The sequence below is a fragment of the Oryctolagus cuniculus genome, chromosome 14 (assembly GCF_051225735.1).
Source record: "Oryctolagus cuniculus isolate XC-2025 breed Fujian yellow rabbit chromosome 14, ASM5122573v1, whole genome shotgun sequence".
NCBI classification, from domain to species: Eukaryota; Metazoa; Chordata; class Mammalia; order Lagomorpha; family Leporidae; genus Oryctolagus; species Oryctolagus cuniculus.
In genome coordinates, this window is record NC_142880.1 from 59,860,294 (window position 1) to 59,881,894 (window position 21,601).

General features: G+C 39.6%; 1 protein-coding gene across 6 annotated transcripts in view; it reads right to left on the reverse strand.

Annotated features, from left to right (window-relative positions):
• The window catches only part of ADAMTS12 (ADAM metallopeptidase with thrombospondin type 1 motif 12), a 351,249-nt gene that overhangs the window by 121,449 nt on the left and 208,199 nt on the right, over nucleotides 1-21,601 (reverse strand). For all 6 annotated transcript variants that reach the window (XM_002714101.6, XM_070056623.2, XM_089312694.1 and 3 more), the window contains 4 exons: nucleotides 16,390-16,514; nucleotides 11,827-11,976; nucleotides 5,116-5,259; nucleotides 4,352-4,496 (listed from right to left, as the gene is read on the reverse strand). In XM_002714101.6, coding sequence (XP_002714147.3) covers nucleotides 4,352-4,496; nucleotides 5,116-5,259; nucleotides 11,827-11,976; nucleotides 16,390-16,514 — 564 coding nt within the window. The remainder of the gene's footprint in view (nucleotides 1-4,351; nucleotides 4,497-5,115; nucleotides 5,260-11,826; nucleotides 11,977-16,389; nucleotides 16,515-21,601) is intronic.

Sequence of the window (21,601 nt, forward strand, 5' to 3'; positions counted from 1 at the left end):
GAAAACAATTTTCTCAGCTCTAAATTCCAACTGACTGGTTCTCTCCTCAACCATGTCAAGATTGCTTAACTTATCCACTGAGTTTAGTAGGTGACCATTTTTTGCAGCTAGAGGTTGTATATCCTTTTCACATCTACCTGACATGTATCTTACAGTGGTTTTTTTCCTTTTATCATAATACATTCTTCTTTTACATATTTATCTTATCTCTATCTAAAAATCAAATTATTTGAAATTTGAGAGTTTAGTGTTCCTCTTTATTTAGATGGAGATAGATTAAGTTTTGGATTAGGGGATGAATTGCGAACTTACATGAATAAAATATTTTAACTATTGGAGTTTTCGCATTCTTAGTTTAATATTGGCTCCACCAAAGCATTTTGCCTTTATTTTTTAATCTGAAATTTGTTGCATTTCCCAGCAAGAAACATTTTAATTTAATTTTTGGCACAAAAGTTTTCAGAACCATAAAAGGGTATAAATTTGAACTTTATTTATTTATTTATTTATTTTGACAGGCAGAGTTAGACAGTGAGAGAGAGAGAGAGAGAAAGGTCTTCCTTTTCCGTTGGTTCACCCCCCAAATGGCCACCAAACCAGACAGAACTGGCACCCCAAAGGGGACTAGAACCCGCAGTGCCGGCGCCACAGGCAGAGTGAGCCATGGCGCCGGCCCAAACTTGAACTTTAAATCATCATCAGTGTGGCCTATGGTAAGGCATTTTCAAGTGGGAGAATTATTTACTAGCAATTTTCTCATGAAAACACAGTCTGAGATTAAAGATGCTTCTCTGTCTTCTCCCTGTGATGGTGTATTTCTTTTGGTTCATTGCATCATTGAGGCACACTTTACAAGGTTCCTGCCTTCATCTGGGGCCTCAAGTGTAATTCTCTGTCCTGTCCAAAGTGAATATATTTTCATCTGTTGTCACTAGATACCCAAACCAAAGTATTTTGGTTATCTCCACAGCAGTCTTAGCATCTGTTCACTCTTATCATTTGCCTTTTAGTGTGTTCCTCCTTGAGTAATTAAAAAAATCTTATTTATCCTTTTATAATGCATTTATAAAGAACGATGTGCTGGCTGGCACCATGGCTCAATAGGCTAATCCTCCACCTGCAGCGCCAGCACACCGGCTTCTAGTCCCGGTTGGGGAACCGGATTCTGTCCTGGTTGCCCCTCTTCCAGGCCAGCTCTCTGCTGTGGCCAGGGAGTGCAGTGGAGGATGACCCAAGTCCTTGGGCTCTGCACCCCATGGGAGACCAGGAGAAGCATCTGGCTCCTGGCTTCAGATCAGCGCGGTGAGCCGGCCGCAGCGCGCCGGCCGTGGCGGCCATTGGAGGGTGAACCAACGGCAAAAGGAAGACCTTTCTCTCTGTCTCTCTCTCTCTCTCACTGTCCACTCTGCCTGTAAAAAAAAAAAAAAAAAAAAAGAACGATGTGCTAGGTGAAGGGCACACAGGAAATCTTTGTAGTAGTTCTACAACTCCTTTTGAGTGGTAACCTATCTCAAAATTTTAGAAAAATGTAATAAAGAAGGATCTCATATTTTAGCACTTATACTATTGAAAATGACCAGTTCTCTTGGTTACAATATGCAGGATCTGACATTTTTATTCACTTATCTATTGAATGTTTAATATGTGCTGAGCACTGTTGGCTGTAAGAGATAAACATTCCCTCAGAGAGCTTGCAATAGAGTAGGGAAGAGCAAGTAAACAAGCAACTGCAATACAGTCTAATAAAAGTACTGTCAAAGAAATTTCAGAATAGGATATGAAGTGATGTTTGGGCTGAGATCTAAACGATGAGTAGAAGGGAACCAGAGCACAGAAATTCCTTGTGTAGCGGAGAATCCAACACTTTCAGAGAGTGGAGGCTGATTAACCTGGATAAATACAGAGTGTAAAAGAAAAACTGACCAGAGATGGCTAGAGCAGAATCTTTCCAATAAACACCAGGATACTCTGATAAACATTTACCTTTATAGAACTAAAACTGTGGATAAAATATTTTAAAGTTTTAAGATGTATCTTGAGTTAGCAAGATAGTAACAAAAACTCTCAGAGGCTAAAAATATAACAGAAATGTTTAGAAATTTGCATCTAGAAATGCAAACTGAGTGATCTAGACCTTAGATTTATTGCTCAGATGGCTAGTGGAGAAAATGCCCATGATCTGTGGAGGGTAGGAAGCTGTAGAGTGCCATATATTACACACACACACACACACACACACATACGTACATCCAATATATATCAATCTAATATATACTATTGGAGACCACCATTTAAGGTCATAACCTCAAAAGACTACCACTTAAGTGAAAGGTAAACCAAAAATCAGGGTATACAGTCAGAAAATGTCTGTTTTAACTTTCACTCTAGAAGGAGTGGTAAAATACCACCTCTGGAATTTGTATCCGTGTCACACCTCATACCAGTAATGCAGTCAACACAATATCAAACCAATAAATTATTTTAAATTGATCCAGCAATGGTAATTAAAATTCCAAGAGAACGATCCAATCATCCAAACCATAAAGAAAACCCTAACATGACATTTTATAACTAAGAACTTACAATGACAGCAAAAATCACAAAAGCCAATAATGGCAAGTAAGTCAGAGCTAAAAAAAATCCCATGTAGGAGAAATATACAAACATAGATGTGGACATCGGAATTACCTAACATAAGTTGAAAAATACACATTATATATGATTAAAGAAATACATCTCATATAGAAAGTCTCCACTAGGAATAATATGCCATAAAATAGAGGAAACATGGAAAAATAACCCAAAATATTTATAAGAAATAGTAATAAATGAAATTAAAAAGTCAATAGACTGGTTGAAAGATTAGACATACCTGAAGAGGAAACTAGTAAACGAGAAGACTGATAACGAAATTACACAAATTTAAGAAATAAGAGGCAAAATACATGAAAGAGGTTTCAAGATACGAAAGAACAGTGGTAAAGTTTACTACACATAATAACAATATCAGCTTAGAGAACAGAGGCTAGAAAAATTTGAAGAGATGAGGCCAGACAGGAAGACACAGAATGAAGCTAGTGAAGTCTCCTTTTATGCATTTTAGAGAATTTTAAGTTTATTGCAAGGGAATGAAGAAGCTGTGAAATCCAATCAGATTTCCACTTATCAAAGTCACTTTGGCTGCATTTTGAGGGAAGGATCAGAGCTGAGGGAAGGTATTGAGATTTTAGAGAGAGCAATAGGGAATTACTGCAGTCATGAAGAATAAAGATATTTTACAGATATTTAGGAGGCAAAATCGGAATTATGTGGTAACCATTTAGAAATGAGGGGTGAGGGATTTTTGGACCAACTTTCTGTTCTCCAATACGTTTTTATTATTCTATCTATACACAGTTATTTACTTTATCCTCCACATTCTTCCTACATGTCTCTTGGCATTTATATCAGGGTATTGCACCTTTTATATCTGTTTCCTCCATCAGAAGTTCCATCACGAGTTTCATGAGGGCAGAGGCTTTGTCTTACTGACTTTGGAGTACTCATCATTTTCATCATATTCAGTGCATAGCACAGAATCTGGCAGGGATTCAGAAGGACTCACCTCACTAATATCTATGTATTAAAATTGATATGTTTGCACTGAGACAGGTGATTTCAGGAATAGACAAAGCCCGGATGACAAAGGAATGTCACACAAGGAACGGGGACCTTCTGTGCTCAGTAGGGACTCCAAGAGCAGAGAAGAGCCATGGCTATACTTGTGTGTCTGAGTGTTTTTAAAAAATAATTTGAGAAACAATTTGCATGGGAGAGAGATGTAGGAGGCAATAACAATAGCAAAGAAAGATTATGAGAGATTGAATCAAGACAGTACCAGTGACAATGAAGATAGGACAGTGCCACAAGCTATTTAGATGGTAGAATATCAGGGCTTGATTTATCATCTGGAGGTTGAAAATAAAGAATGAATTGGGGATGAATTTTACACCTGCCTTGTAATCTGATGGTACTCTGAATCAGCAACTTCAGAGATTAAATTAGTTGCCACAGAGTCTGCAGGCATCACTATGGATCCTTTAAAATGTGTATGGAGCTGGCTTAACAACCACTCAATTGTCAATGATTGCAGGCTCCACAGTATTCCAAGAAGTCAGAATAAAATAAATAAATAAATAAATAACCCCAACTTGATCCTTCTGCCTCATGGACACCTTGCCATAAATATGAAGCCCCCTTTTCCATGTCTTGATCTTCAGATTTCCAAATATGCCCCCTACGCTTACCTTTAGCATGCTGGAGATAATTCCTGCACATGTGCAGCAAAGACACAAAGGTACTCAACACTTACTTCTACTTCCTGGCAGAAGGTAGCATTGGGTCCATACTGCAGCTGGCATTGGTGGTGGACATCATAGATCACTCCAGGGGCAATGACCTTGGACTTCAAACCCTTCTTTTTGGGGATGTCATCAAGACAGAATCCCCAGCCTCGGCTGAAAATGTTAATAGAAATGACAGCAGTTTCTTACAATTCCCTTCAACCTTACATTCAACAAAAACATCCACCCTTTTTCTTTGCCCTTCAAGACAACTCTATTGTTATAAGGTGATTATATTTGTTTTATCTTGTTTATATTTGTTTATATTGTTATTGGGCCATAGAGGGAGTTAATAAAAAGTAGTAAAAATAATATCATGCACCATAAGTTTAGCTATTATGTAGCAAATATAAGCGGTGGTAAAATCAGAAAATCATTATTTTACCCTTAGCAGTGTTGACTGATCACTTGTAACTGTCCTGGTTGATCCTACCAATCCCCCAAGGTCTTGATTCACAATCAAATTATAAAAAGTCATATTGAGGCGGGAGTAATCAGGAGAGGATGGACAGGTGGCTCACCTGGCTGTGGCAGAGCCCATCTCCACCTCAGGATCAGAAAGCAAAAATGAAATCTACTCCTTTTGATGCCACCCTGCAGTGGTCTTGGGGTGGGGGGAGTTGAGCCAGCCTTTTCTAGGCATCAGCTCCTTTGTGCAAAACTCAACCCAACCTCCAATTTAAAGAGACTGAAGACAGGCTGTCTTGAGATACACTGATACTCTCTCACTTACTCCAGGAAGCGAGTGATATACTCCTTGCTGCACTTGGACCAGGTCAGTGGAGTGGGATCATACTGCAGCTGGCGGGTCATGATGTAGGGATGCCTGCCCACAGGTTCACAGTCATTTTCTTTCCCATCATGCTGGATGCCGAAACTGGCAAAGAGAAAAATGACAGTTTCTCCAAGGTGAAAATAATCCACAGAGAGCAACTGCTTACAAGTTAGGTTTTGAGGCGAGAGAGGCATAGCTAATTTTTAAACTAAAAAACACAAGGAATGGTGTACGGATGCCTTTCCCTCAAACATGACAATGGGAGCCATGGGGTTCATTCAGGAACTTGTTTAGCAGAAAGCTAAAAGCTCGCAGTCTAGCTCTCTGTGCATCTAGAGTCAGGTGGGCAAATCCTGCCCCCAAGATATCTGCTTCTTCCTGCATCAGCAACCACAGTACAAAAGAAAACAAAACCTCCCTTTTCCTTTTGCCCTGTAATCGAAGGCAGAATGTGAAAGGAGATGCATTTAGGAGACTGTGTCAAAGACCACAAATTTGCAGAGGGTGGGTTTCTTTCTGCAATTGCTGCTAGAGTCTTCCAACAGCAACCATATTGGAGAGATGTCACAGTTTTGTTAAAACCTAGGTTTTTGAAAGCAAAGGGTCTGGGTCTGAATTCTAGCTCTGCCACAGAATGATCTGTGAGATACTGAAGCTGTCTTGTTTTCTTCTCCTAGAAACTGGAATAATGTCACCATGCTAGGACAATGTCTGCATGGAATAAAGTTTGAAAACCACATAGCAAGGTGCCTGGCACATTATAAGGATTCATAAATAACAGAAATTTTTAAATTGTTGCTTTTGTCATCATCTGACTTACTTTCCTTATGCAGATGACGGAGTCCAGACTAACAGTTGTCAAGTCATGCAGCCCCTTAGGGGCAAAACCAGGTCTTGGATCAGATCTTTGTTTTCCTAACTCCATGTTCTCATCCAGGTGTCTGTTGGTCTGCTCCAGGACTTCAGAGTCCAAGGATGACCAGATGTACGCCCTTGAAATACCAGCCGTCGCCACAGCTCACTAGGCTAATCCTCCGCCTTGCAACGCTGGCATACCAGGTTCTAGTTCCGGTCGGGGCGCCGGATTCTGTCCCGGTTGCCCCTCTTCCAGGCCAGCTCTCTGCTGTGGCCTGGGAAGGCAGTGGAGGATGGCCCAAGTGCTTGGGCCCTGCACCCCTTGGGAGACCAGGATAAGTACCTGGCTCCTGCCATCGGATCAGCGTGGTGTGCCGGCCGCGGGGCCATTGGAGGGTGAACCAACAGCAAAAGGAAGACCTTTCTCTCTGTCTCTCTCTCTCTCACTGTCCACTCTGCCTGTCCACTCTGCCTGTCAAAAAAAAAAATTGAAAAAAAAAAAGAAATGCCCCCAAGAGCTTAAGCATCCACTAGCACAAGGTGTGCCTGGAAATGAAGTCAGCTCAGAGGAGTTCATTATCAGCTATGCCCTCAGTACCACCTCAACATGCCTTCTGAGGATTTCCATAAGAACTCTCTCCACAGGGGTCTGTGTATAGACACTGACAACCTGGAGACATGGACTCAAATTTCCAATCTAAGCTGAGGAAAGTATGACCTGTAACTCTTCCTAGTGAAACTCAAACCCCTCTGAAATGGAAGTTCACATCCAACTTTGATTCAATCTTCTTATCAGCATTAGCAGCTCATGCAGAGAATAGTCTTTGGGGGGCTAAGAGATTTTTTTCTATTTTTGTAAGTGGTATTATTGACAAAGCCTAATCACATCCCACATGCTTACAAAACAAAGGAGTCAGAGAATGAAGCTACAAAGCTCTTACCACCCATCCCCAAAGAATGTGGTTCAGTGAAAGCTTCCTTCTGAGCAAGTCTTCCCAAGTTGCTGAAAATTCAGGGCTGTACAACTCATGAACTACCCCACAAGTGCACCTGTTCAACAGCTAGTAAAAAATCCTAAAGTGTAAGCAAGGTTCTAAAAATCAACATAAGTAACAGTCTTTGTAGCAGTGGATATTCTAACATACCAAGCTATATGGCTGGATCCTGTGAGAGAAGCTTCAAACCTACGCTCATATCAGTTCTCCCCTGAGCACTATTGTTCCATCTGAGGTTTCTTGAAAGCATCTTCCCTGCCAGCTCTATCATTCTCTGTACTCTAATATTGTGAGAGAAGAGCAGTGCTAGTAAACCAATGTCCTCTGGTCTCTGTCTCTCCAAACCAGTGGAGCAGTCCTGTTCCATGGACCAGGATCACTAACGTTAGAAAGGATGAGGAAGCACAGGATCCCCAGGATAGAAGGCTTGCTCTTAGGAAGCTACTTTCTAGCATTAAGGAATGCAACCTGAAGGCAGCCCTGTGCATTGTCAGATCAGCATGCCTTACTTCATCTTTATTGTTGCAATTCCTTTAGGGTGAGTACTCCCCAATTTCAATGTATCACTTGGTGGGATACATGCATCCTTTGTCTCTCATTACTCTTTTCCATAAGGTGAACCCAACAGAGAATATTAACCAGGAAAGTGTAAATGTGAGCTTTTATAATGCATTCAGGAATGTCAATTTTGCATAGACAACAAGCAAAGTTCTATACACAAAATACCCAAGATCTAGAAAGGGGAAGGTATCAGGTAGATATTGCCTTAAAAAGCTAATGCTGAAAGTATTCATATATAAGGATCTATCAAAAAGCTCATGGAAAAAAATCCATTCCTATAAATTCTCATAATACACATTTTCCATGAAATTTTTGAAGGTTCTTCATGTGAATGAATTTCCATTCATTATCAGCATTTGGGGAGTGAATCCATGGATGGGTGCACACTTCTCAACCCTTCAAATAAAAATAAATAAATCTCTAAAAAATGCCTAAGAGCATATGATAGTTGCAGATTGTTTATTTTTAATACTGCCAAAATGTTTTGCACAGTTCTTGTACTGTTTTACATTCTCACCAGCAGTGCAGTAGTGATCTAGTTTCTCAACATCTTCAGCAGTATTTAGTGTCATCACCTCTTTTTTTTTTTTTTTTTTTTTTTTGGATTATTTTAGACATTCTCATAGTTATACAGCATTATCTAATTGTGGTAGCTGTAATTTGCATTTTCCTGTTAGCTAATGATGCTGAACATTTTAACGTGCTTATTTGACATCCGCATATCTTTTGTATTGAAATGTCCCTTCCTGTCTTTTGCGCATTTTCTAATTGTATTGTTGCTTTTTTACTGTTCAGTTTTGAAAGTTGCTTATATATTCTAGATAACTAATCCTTTGTTGGCAGTATGATATATTAATTTCCTAGAACTTCCATAAAAATTATCATAAGCTTAGAAGTTTAAGATAATAGAAATTCATTCTCCCACAGTTCTGGAAGCCTGAAGTCCAAAATAAAATTTTGAGTGATTGTAAAAGAATTTTAAATTTGTGTTCAACTGTTCATTGCTAGGCTATGAGAATATGACTGGATTTTATATGAAGTATTTCAAAAGGTGCAAGGAAATATAGAATTAAAAGGCATTTATTTTGATGTAAAATTTTTTGAGAACTACTCCTAGGTTTTTTTCATAACATTTTCCATGGATTTCAAAAAATGTTTTGCACCCAAATAAATTTTATTTTATTTTCTATAAACAGTTTAAAACTGTCTTGTATGTTTAAATTGTATCCTATGAGCTTCACAAGTTCATTTTAATCCTCCCCCCAATCTCTGTGTGTGTTCCATGGGGTTTTCTACAATTATAATGATGAAATCTGCAAATGGGGATAGTTTTGTTTCCCCCTTTGCAATCTGTACATCATGTATTTTCGTCTCTTGCACTGGCTGAAACATTTAAAGCTGTTGAATAAGAGATAAAGATGGACATCCTTGCCTCATTCCTGAACTCAAGGGGAACATATTCAGTCTTTCACTATTAAATACAATCAATATTTTAAATGTTATTTGTCATATTGAGGAAATTTATTTTATTTATGATAATTTTTATCATGAATGGACGTCAAATTTTGTCAAATAACTTCTCTATCGATTGATGCAGTCGTGATTTCTTTCGCCTTTAGTAATAGTAATGGTGGCTTACACTGACTAATTTTCTTTTTTTTTGACAGGCAGAGTGGACAGTGAGAGAGAGAGAGAGACAGAGAAAAAGGTCTTCCTTTGCCGTTGTCTCATCCCACAATGACCGCTGCAGCCGGCGCACCGTGCTGATCCGAAGTCAGGAGCCAGGTGCTTCTCCTGGTCTCCATGAGGGTAGAGGGCCCAAGGACCTGGGCCATCCTCTACTGCCTTCCTGGGCCACAGCAGAGAGCTGGACTGGAAGAGGAGCAACCGGGACAGAACCCAGCGCCCCAACCGGGATTAGAACCCAGGGTGCTGGCGCTGCAGGTGGAGGATTAGCCTATCGAGCTGGATCCTCTGCCTACGGCGCCGGCACTGATTAATTTTCAAATATTGAACCAGGCTTGTCTTGCATCACTGGGATAAATCCCACAATCAATGTGTCTAATTTTACTTGCTCAAAGTTTGTTCATTTATTTTACATCTATTTTCATGAAAAAATATTGTCCTTTAGTTTTCTCTTGTGTACTTATTTTTTTAGTCTGATATTGGTACCAGAGAAATAGTGCCTTCACAAATCAGAAAATGCTCCTTTCTCTTCTACTTCATAAGTTTATGATTCTCGGTTGTGGGCAGGTCTTTTAGTATTTGAAAAATGTTGTACCACTTTCTTTGGGCCTCCAGAGTTTGAGGATAAATCCAGTGTCATTCAAATATTTTCCCTCCCAGAGATGAGGTGTCATTTCACATTGATTTCAAGATTTTCTTTTCTTTAGGTTTCGGAACTTTAATTATAATGTTTGGCCTAGATTGTCTTTGGGTTTATCCTCTTTGGGATTTCTCTCATATTCTGAAACCAAATTTGGAGTTTTCAGCCATTTTTTCTTTAAGTACTTTTCAATCCCCTCTTTTTTTCTGTCCTGATAAATCTGATAACAAAAACCTAAGAAAGAGATTATAATCTCATGTGTCCCTAAAGCTCTGTTCTTTTTGTTTCTTTTTTCTCCATTTAAATAACAAAATTTCAATCATTCTACTTTCGAGTTGTCTTTTATTTTTCCTTTTTTTTTAGAAATAAAAAAAGCCAAAGCTGGGAGCTGGTAACTCAATCAAGTTTTCCCAGATGTGTGGTAGGAACCCAGTTAATTGAACCATCACTGTTGCTTCCCAGAGATTGCATTAACATGAAACTAAGTCAGGACTGGGAATTGGACCTTGGTTCTTTGCTGTGGGATATAGAAATCTCAGCCATGAGGTTAAACATCTACCCCGTGTTTCCAAGCATCAACATGCCAATAATCATGGCCTTGCCTTTTCAAAATTAGTATTCTGTTGTATCGCCCCCAATTCTCAATAATTTAATTACAAGTAATTCACTTACCTGCTCTTTCTCTGAATTCTTGACTTCTAAGGAAACCAGAATATATCACATTTATCTCTGGGATTATTTTTGTGAATATATAATAAATCATAGTACCTAAAAAATTGCATAGTTCAAATCATTCATTTTTCAGATGAAGAAACAATTGTAGAGAGGTGAAGGGATTTATCTGTTCAGTGGAGATGTCAGAGCACACTCTCACTTTCTCCAATTTTCAAGGCAATGATCTGGCTTTGCAATGCAAAAAAAATATTTTGAATAGTTCAAATGTTATATGAAAAAAAATGTGAGTGAAGCCAGGTTGTGAAGCCAGGTTGAAAAGGCCAGGATTGGAACAATCCATTCTCCAGCGTTCTTCCCGGGCATCCCTCTTTTCCAGCTGTGCACTCAGGGAATGCCTTGGCAGTTTTCTTCCTTCTTTATAGGGAGGACATACAGCAACGTAACTTACATAACAGGCAGGGAGTATACCTCAGCTCCTTCCATGGCTCCCCCACTGAGATTCCAATTAGTATAATGTTCTATGTTTATGATTAGCAAATATATCGACAAAGGAAGTTTCAAATAAGCTGAGATCTTTTCTCCATAGTAACCCTGCTACTTGGTGACTTCAGAATCCTCCTTACACCTTCATGAAACCTGCCTTTCAGCAATTAATCTCATCAAATTCACACATTTTTGTGATAAGTTAGACATTCTGTTAACTGGTGTTTGTGTGATAATCTTTCTAAGTTTATAGCAATTTTCAAATTCTTATTTACTCAATGTTCTCATTTAATACATGTAAGTAAAATAGATCACTAGTGATAGATATCTATTACATAAGGTTGTTATAAGGATTCATTAATGCAGTGAATTCAAATCACAATGGCATAAAGTAAGGATGCAAAAATGTTAAGTTTTTGTCTTTGAATGATATTATCATTTCCAAGAACTAATCAGGGTTTATTCCTGAATTTAAAACTGAGTTAAAACTTATCTCTTCATGCTGACCTCATTCTACTAGATAGGATTACAGTGGTTTGATCTTGTGATGTATATGGCCTTCAGTGGTCATGGCAGAGGAGATAAGGGACACTGTGGAGTATTCGACTGTACCTATTTCACAGATGAAGAAGTGGAGGCCTAGGAGGGTGAGGCTCAAGCCTGAGAGAAATCTGAACCTCTTTCCCACCAGTTTAAAGTGTTTTCCATTCCCTCTCATGACACTGATGCTACTACAGGGCAGGTAGATAGATCTTCAATTCCTTGGCCCTTTACCTGTGCCCAAGTTCATGGGCAATGGTGAAAGCAAGTGGGAGTCCAGAGTCTTCATTGATGTTACAACTCCGGTGAGGCTGGCACATTCCTGACAGGTGAGACAGACCCAGGGTCTCACAGGGGCGATTGGCACCAGCACAGATGTCTTTTCTGCAATCAGAAAACAGAGATACTTAAGTGCCCAAGAAAACCTCTAAAAAGCATCTTGGAAAAAACTGAACATCAATTCACATTTAATAGTCTTTAAAATATGCTTTAAAATTTTTAAAGTCTATATGAGTATAGGGAGCAATTTAATTTATCAAGATTAATCTGAGTTCACCTCTAGATCATCGAATCTCCCTAGCATTTTTTTTCTTAAAACATAGAAACTCTTTAGATGTTTCCTTAAATTATCACCAACTATCAACAGTGACCTCTAAAGAATAGTTGTAATCATTATACACTGTGGGTCAGGGTGACTCATTTCAGTATTATACTCAACTCAGAAGGCAGCTAATGTAACTTGTGACTTCTAAAATTGCAGGAGCTTTAGTACTTCAGCCAATCTAAACATTCAATTCTAGCTTTCAACAATTTTCATGTTTCATACTCATTTAACATGAGCCATAAAATTGTGTTAGGGCTTCTGTAATTAAATCTTAGTTATAAGTAACCCAAGTCAGGATAACTCCCTAATGAGGTCAGTTTATTTCAGTTTACTTATTACTTATTAGCTATAATCTATTCATAATCAATTATCCTTTATACAGAAACTCTTCCAATTTAAGACTCAAGTTGTATCACACCCCCCAAAGCCTATTTGTAAGTTTAATTGATATGCCTATGATTTACATAATTTTTAGATTGGTTTCTTACTTAAAGTAACAGGTTTTATAGGCTAAGGAGATAAAAAAGACAAGAAGCAAAGTCAGAGCGCCCCGTCAACCACTAGGCAATCTGATGTCTCTTCCCTGAACATGCTTAGCTGTAAAGGCTCATCCTCAACCTTACTGAAATTAGTTCTCTTCTCCTTTGTTATTTGTCTCACTAGCATTTTTAAAATGTGGGGAATCATGGCAAATGTTTCATTTTGAGTTGCTTTTGTTCTTAATCTCAACAGACCAAATTATATGATTTGGCCAAGGGAAAGATTTTATTGAAAATTAAACAGTTTGAGGGGATGGTGTTGTGGCATAGCATGTAAAATCACTGCCTGGAATGCTGGCATCCCCCATGAGCACCGGTATGTGTCCCGTCTGCTCCACTTCTGATCTAACTCCCTGCTAATGGCCTGTGAAAGCAGCAGAAGATGTCCCAAGTGTTTGGGCCCCTGCCACCCACATGGGAGACCTGGAAGAAACTTTTGGTTCCTGGCTTCATCTGGAGGGAGTGAACCAGCAGATGAGAGCTTTCTGTTTCTCCCTCCCTCTCTCTCTCTCTCCCTTTCTCTATGTAACTCTTTCAAATAGGTAACTAAATATTTTTTGAAGCACCTAATTTGAACTTTTAAATAGAGAATGGGTAATTATCAGAGTCTGAGTCTTTCAAATATGAATAAAATATGAATGTAAATAAATATAAATATGAAGCTCTTTTTTGTTTTTTTCTGAGGTTGGTGCTCAAAACTCATCTGAGAACGTTTTTCATTCATGAAAATGTCAATTGGTCCCATCAACCTATTCGGAGGCTAAACCAATTGTCTACCCGCCCCATTACACTAACAATATTGCTTGTCCAAGAGATGTGAGCAAGCACACATGCCCATACACACACATACACTCCCTGGCATCTTGCTTGCTCCTTACACCATGATTCAATATTGCCTAGCCAAGGAAAAAGAAAGTAAAGAATTCCAAGACCTCGGAAGATACTAGTGACAACTTTCATATATAAATACGTTCCCATATATTGATGAGTTCATTTCAATCCCCAACAAGAATTTTGAGTCATTAATTACTCATTTGTTTTATTTTAGTTCCGTAAGAGCTTTTTGCCAAGAGTGTAGCACAAATAAATGTCAATGAAGTTTGGAACTTTAGTGAGATGCAAATGATCCACTCATGGTGTTTGCATTGGTACCACTTCTAGCAATAAATGCTGTCCTGCTATTTGTGTCCATTGGGCCATGAAGAAGGTGGCAATAGCTGAGACAATGGGACAAAAGAGAGTAGCCCTGGGTTCAGCATGTGCACCACAGACATGAATCCCCCTCTCACTGATGTAGTTTCTGGGTTGTGCTAGCCATACAGCCTGATCATTGAAATTACTTCTGGGACTGTAAGAACAATCAAACACTTTTCCAGCTCTGCTGCAGGTTATGTTTGTAGTATTTCACTCAATAAATCCAGGTCTGCATGAAGCCTCTGAGAAAAGATGAAGGATGCTCATTGTCTTTTCCTTTTGGTACAACAGGAGGTCAGGTCCATTAAATAATTATTTATAAAGTATCTACTAAGTGTGCATCACTAAGAGGAAAAGGGGGAGAGGAACAAAATAATTGTAAGAATATGGTTCTTGTGGGCAAATCTTAATCTTCCAAAAGCAGATTATCTCTACCTTCTACAGGAAGAGAAGTCATTATTTAAGAGCAAATATGCCTCAATATGTAACTTTAACTGCACATGTGGATCACAGATAGGGCATGTTCTAAGCTAAATCCACTTTCTACTCTATACAGAATTCTGTTGATGTGGATCTCAGGATAGTCTCATAAAGGCAAAGCTTCTGTCATATCTCCTTTCCTCCTTGCTACTACTTGTATTTTTAGATCAATTTTAAATATGGGTAGGGGAACAGTAGATAGTGCAGTGCTGCTTTTCTCTTTGCTCCTTCCTAGGGCACATTTGGCAATGTCTGAAGACAATCTTGGTTATCTCAACTTGGAATAGAGTGTTACTTCCAGAGATGCTAGATATACTACAATGCACAGGACAATTCCTCATAACAAAGAATTATCCAGGCCAAAATATCAATTGAGTTGAAGTTGAGAACTTTTGAACTTGAAATAACCTCCATGGTCTAGGAAGGCCCTAGGTGTGTGTCGTCCTTGTTAAGGACAGACTACCCCAAAATTCCTTGGTTGTGTCATCTGTCCCTTTGACAGAATCACTGTAGTGCAGAGGGTGTCTATTGGAAATGATAATCAGTCTGCAGGAGTGGGTGTTTGGTGCAGCAGCTAAGTAACTGCTTACAACCCTCACATCCTATACTGAAGTGCTGGATTCCAGTCCCTGCTTCTCCACTTCTGATCCAGTTTCCTGCTAATGTACAAACTGGTAGGTAGGGGGGGCAGGAATTGATAGCTCAAGCCCTTGGGTCCCTTGCCACCCACATGGGAGACCCAAATTGAGTTCCAAGATTCTGGCATCAGCCTAGCACAGCCCTAATCACCACAGGCATTTAGGGAATGGACTAGTGGATGGAAGATCTCTATGTCTCTATTTCTCTGCTTTTCAAATAAAAATGAAAGTTAATTAATTAATTAATTAAAAAATAATCCCCATCCCATCCAAATGTCTTCCTTACCTTGTTCCGAAACTCCAACTATCAGAATCATTCCTTTGACTTTAAAGTATTAAAACCTGGTAAAGTGAAAATCTATTCCAAGGGGAGTCATTGGCATAAACCTCTAGAAGCAGGTTTGTGAGACTCTATGGCACTTTAGGTAGATAAGTGGCTCCCTATGAGTAGGTTGGTATAGCCATTGAATATAAGCCCTCGAGGCTCTAGGTTCTCTGTGGCTGAAGAGTCTCCTCTACTACACACCCTGAATTTCTGGATGTTTCTGAATCTGTGTAAGGAATCCATGGATAGCTTACTTTTCCCCATGATAATGGAAGCCTTTCTCTTGTCTAGATTAAAATAGTGCCTGATATATAGTAGGTATTCAATAAATACTTACTGAATTAATGAGCAAACAGACTTCAGGGAGCCCAGTTTTATCAGAAAGTTCACTGGCTTTTCATTGCTATGACTCCTGTGGTTCTTTATAGCACAATAGGCTTCATCTGTGATCTGACCAAAATCATATTTTCATGGGGACAAAAGGCAGAAAGCTGTAGCAAACCACTTTCTATTTAGGGGAGGACATATTTACTATATCCTGTCCTCAGCAACAGTCAAGGATGGCTTACAAAAGGTAATTTCTGTATTATAGCTGCATGTTATAAAATCAGACAGAATTTAAAAAAAATAAAAATAAAGCATTGGACATTCCATTGGTCAAAATACAGGAGTCTCTGATGAGGATTTATAAACAAACTTCCTGAGTATTGATAATGCTGCACAAAGAAGCCAGTTTTAAAGATGAGGTCATTACTGGGGAAGGAAAAAGATCTGCCTTTTTCCAGGTGATGCAGTTTCTTAACAAGAAGAACTTGGGCTTTGCCACATTAGCAAATTTGTTAACCTGCCTCCTCCCCTGGCATGGGAGTGAGGAACTGACTAGAAGGAGCATTGCTACTACCTTTACAAATGTCCAAGAGCAGTGAGAATCGCATGGGCTTGAGTCCCTGGGAAGTCTTTAAAGTGCCAGCCTTCCCTCCCTTGCGGTCCCTGGGTTCCACGTAGTCTCTGGTGTACCTGGTAAGGAGGACGGCCACATCGTGATGGACAGGGCTGAGGTCACTCTTGGGATTGATGCTCTTCTGCCACTTGCAGAAACTGGATAGTGTCTTCTCAGCGTGGTGAACTATTTTCAATCCTTGCTGGAGAAAGAAGAGGAGAAAATTGGCATAGGGGAATGCACTGTGGCCAGGGCATTAGGCAGGAGTCCCCAGCAGCAACCAAGAGAAACGAGCACAGGGTGGGCCAGTCAGCTATTTGGCAAGAATCTGGCAGAGGACCCTCCACTCTAAACTTATCCTCATGACTTCCACTAACAGAACCTGAAAGGGAGAACTCCAGGACAGAAATTATCACTGGTACAAGCAGCCCTTGAAGAGAAACTAGCTATGAAAAAGTAATAGCTATTTGAAGTTTTATTTCTAGTAGTTCTCTGCATCTCAACCCAATATAACTCCAAGAGGTTTTTTTTTTTTTTTTTTTTTTTGGACAGGCAGAGTGGATAGTGAGAGAGAGAGACAGAGAGAAAGGTCTTCCTTTACCGTTGGTTCGCCCTCCAATGGCCGCTGAGGCCAACGCGCTGCGGCCGGCGCACTACGCTGATCTGAAGCCAGGAGCCAGGTGCTTATCCTGGTCTCCCATGCGGGTGCAGGGCCCAAGTACTTGGGCCATCCTCCACTGCACTCCCTGGCCACAGCAGAGAGCTGGTCTGGAAGAGGGGCAACCGAGACAGAATCCAGCGCCCCGACCGGGACTAGAACCCGGGGTGCCGGCGCCGCAGGTAGAGGATTAGCCTATTGAGCCACGGTGCTGGCCCAAAGAGGTATTTTTATTTCTAATGTAAAAATGAACAGATTTCTAACAAAATGCTTCTTCTCATGAGGTATCTTTCAAGGCTGGGGTTGGACTGGGTGTTTCCTTGTCTATGGATTCCATCTTGCAAGATCTGGCACCTGGATCTATTTCTCTGGCTTCAACCCAAGAATTTCAGGGAAGTCTCTGCATCAAACTATAAGGTTGCTTCTCTGCACTGGGTCTGAGGATTTCTCAGGCATTGGGCCTGAGGGCTTCCAGTGCCTACTAAAGGCATTCCCATTTGCCCCACTCAAGTTGATTAAGTACTATAGACAATTTTCCTTTCACAAAACAAGGAAATGTTGCTTTTATGCATGCAAACTCACGGAACAGCTGAGCATAAAGAATTGGAATAGAAGAAACAGACTTCCTAGTTTCATAATCATCATCACTGCATCATACAGCAGAATGAAGTGTGATGGCAGAGGAGGCATTCTGGGAGATGAATTGGGCACAAAGAAGTCAGTCTCTTGTCCAGTTATTCAAGCAATAGACTCAGGATCTATCCTATATGGGAACAAAGAGTCTCCACTCACCATAAAGGAGTGGTCAGGTGGCATAAATCATGAATTAAGGGGAGAGAAGGGAAGTGAAGAAAATGGGAGGGAGTGAAGGGCAGAGGAAGGGAGAGGTGGAAAGGAAAGAAAGAAACTTTTCTTATTTATTATGTGATTGATACTTTCACATATGGTATTACATTTCATTTAATTGCATCTATTTAGCATTATTTGTTTCAAAAAGCATAATTATTCTCATATTATAATAAAAGAAAACCTCAGGGAAGTGAATGATGGTCACTTGGCTCAGATATAGAATTAAAGAAGAGGAGATACTGAATTAAAGAATAATTAAAGCTCTCCATTTGGAGCTTGTGATTGGTCTCTAGCCTCATAGGATGGTACTTCATTTCTACATCCTTTGATAGGAAGGTGAATTATTAAACAAAACCTCAAATATGATCAACAGATTTCTTGGATCTGTTTATATCCTACATTTCTTTCCTTTTTTTAAGATTTATTTATTTGCAAGTCAGAGCTACACAGAGAGAGAAGGAGAGACAGAGAGAGAAGGAGAGACAGAAAGAGAGAGAGAGGAGAGAGAGAGAGAGGTTTTCCATCCACTGTTTCACTCCCCAATTGGCCGCAACGGCCGGAGCTGTGCCAATCTGAAACCAGGAGACCAGGAGCCAGGAGCTTCTTCTGGGTCTCCCAAGCAGGATCAGGGGCCCAAGGACTTGATCCATCTTCCACTGCTTTCCCAGGCCACAGCAGAGAGCTGGATCAGAAGTGGAGTAGCACCAGGACTCAAACCAGCACCCATATGTGATGCCAGAACTACAGGCAGTGGCTTTACCAGCTATGCCATAACACCGACCCCTCTATCCTACATTTCTTGATTTTGTCTTTTGGGGGGATTTCTCCAAGAAAACACTCACTGATTTAACAATACCATTTACAATTAACCAATAACATTACAATATATATTTGTTCTAAAGAAATGAAATATTTAGGTATACGTTAACAAAACATGTATAGAATACATATCCTGAAAAATGCTGATGAAATAAATCAAATACTTAAATCAATGGAGAGAGAAATTGTGTTCATGGATTCAAGGATTCAACATAGCAAAGATGTACTTTTTCTCAAAATTGATCAATAGCTTTATAGCAATTATCACCAAACTTTCAGCAAGACACACACAGCTCATTCTAGAATCCATTTGCAAAGGCAGGGTTAGGGGGTGGGGGGATGGAGAGATGTTGTAAAAGGATTCAAAATTTCAGCTTAGAATGAGGAATAACTTTAAGAGATCTGTCTTGAAACATAGTGATTATAGTCATTAACAATGTTTTCTATGCTTGAAAATAGTTACGATTGTTAAGTGTATTCATCACAGAAAAAAAATGGCAAGCATGTGAGATAATACATGTTAGCCTGATTTAGCCATTCTCAATGTCTGCTTACATATTTTTAAAAGATTACATTATACATCATAAATATAGGCAATTTTTGTCCATTAAGTATAAACGGTGGGTGTGTGAGAGAGCAAGAGCAAGAGCGAGAGCAAGAGTGAGAAAGAGGGGACTTAAAACAGAAGAAGCCAAGGTCAATAGCCAAGAAGGAATTACAAGTGTGAAAGACAGACTCTAGGTGGCAGACTCTAGACTCTCTAGTTTCCTGTATATCCTGATTCCCAATATTCTACGTAGTAATAAATCCATATTTCATGGGTTTAGCACATTGAAGTCTATAAATTTTTTCCACATACTTCAAATCATTTGATTTTTCAAACAACTATGTGAAAGAGTTCTGAGATGATTAACCCCTGGTTACAGATGAGAAGATGGGTTACTCTGGTGACTAGAATTGGTGACTAATAGTTCCCAAGTAGCAAAGGGCACCTAGCATCTGAAACTTAAGATTTCTCACTTACCAAGATTAACACTTGACAGGATTTATTCAACTACTTCACTAAGAATAATTTCTGCATGATTGTAATTAGCTACATCAATAGTCTGATATGGTAGTGTTGTTTTACATATTTAGTCCTTTTATATGACTTCCATTATTTTATAAGTACCCCAAAGACTTCAGCTTTTCTATAATTCCCTACTTTGCTGTGGTGAATGGACAGGTATTCAAGCCCTACTGATAACTAAATGAAAATCTGAAAACTCTAGAGCTCCTACAATGTGTAGCAATGTTCCAAACACTTGTGGCTATTTATGAACTACGGTCTTTGTTAAACAAAGACAGTAACTTCTAAAGATAGCTGGATGACTAAAGATCTCATCATCTCTCAGCCACATTATCCTGACAGCTGTCATTTGAACTGAAGTGGTGTTTGGCAGAAGTTTAAAGTCACACTCTATTAATTTGGCTACAGGAGTCAAGGGAAGAATCTCAAAGAGAACTCTTCAGAAATCATTAAGATTTTTAAAAGGTCTTTGAAAGGCTTTTCTCATTTAATATCACCATGCTACTGCATCTGTCTCCAATACCATTCCCTACCAGCATTTGCTTTGTTGTATGCAAAATGCTAGGAAGCAGAGCCAACATGACAAACTCACTCCTGATATCAATAAATAAATAACACTTGTGTTCTAAGAATTAGTGGATTGACTGTCTGGGTTGTTAAGTGAGGACCTAGCACATACTTTATCCTATGGCTTTTTTCCCAGCTGATTATATTTTTATATCAATTGCAACTGTCCTGGAGCATCTTGATAAGGTAATTATCTGATATGCTCCTCCCTCTTATCCCTTCAACTCACTCTTCATTTATCAAATTTGTAACTTTCCCAATCAGCACACAATGAAGTTCAAGGGCAAATAGCTTGATTCAATAGGAACTCAAATTCTCAATTTCTGTGTTTTAAGACAGGAGCTGCCAACAGCAAGTGGAACCACCCCAGAATAAAAGGTAATCCATCTAAAACAAAATAAAGCATGCATTTTAATAAAGAGCTTTAAAGGCCTGTGCCACAGCTCACTAAGCTAATCCTCCGCCTGTGCCCGGCGCCGGCACCCTGGGGTTCAAGTCCCCATTGGGGTGCTGGATTCTGTCCCGGTTGCTCCTCTTCCAGTCCAGCTCTCTGCTGTGGCCCGGCAGTGCAGTGGAGAATGACCCAAGTCCTTGGGCCCTGCACCCGCGTGGGAGGCCAGGAGGAAGCACCTGGCTCCTGGCTTGGGATCGGTGCAGTGTACTGGCCGTAGCGGCCATTTGGGGGTGATGCAACAGAAGGAAGACCTGTCTCTTTGTCTCTCTCTCTCACTGTCTAACTCTGCCTGTCAAAAAATAAAATAAAATAAAATAAAATAAAATAAAATAAAATAAAATAAAGAGTTTTAAAATAAAGCAAAGAACAAGGGTTTGCATTAGTTTGATAACAGAAAACCAATGGTCTGGGGCCAGCACTGTGGCACAGTGGGCTAAGCCACTGATTGCAAAGCTGGCATCTGAGTACTGATTTAAGTCCTGTGTGCTCAGCTTCTGATCTGGCTCCAACTTAAGTGCGTGGGAACTCAGTGCAAGATGGCCCAAATACTTGGTGCCCCACCACCCTTGTGGATGACCCAGATGGAGTTCCAAGCTTCTGGCTTCAACTTGGCCCAGTCCTGGCCATTAAGGCTATTTGGGGAGTGAACCAGTGGATGGAAGGTCTTTTTCTTTGTTTCTCCCCTCCTATCACTCTTTATTTCAAATAAATAAAATAAATATTAAGAAAAATAAAAACCATGGTCTGAATGTAGTCAATACGATTAGTAGGTGAAATAAGATTTAACACATAAAATTGAGTAAAAACTCTATGTTCAGGAAATCACAATTCTTTTTATTTCTTCTGGACTACTATGGGTTTTTTTCTAAAGCT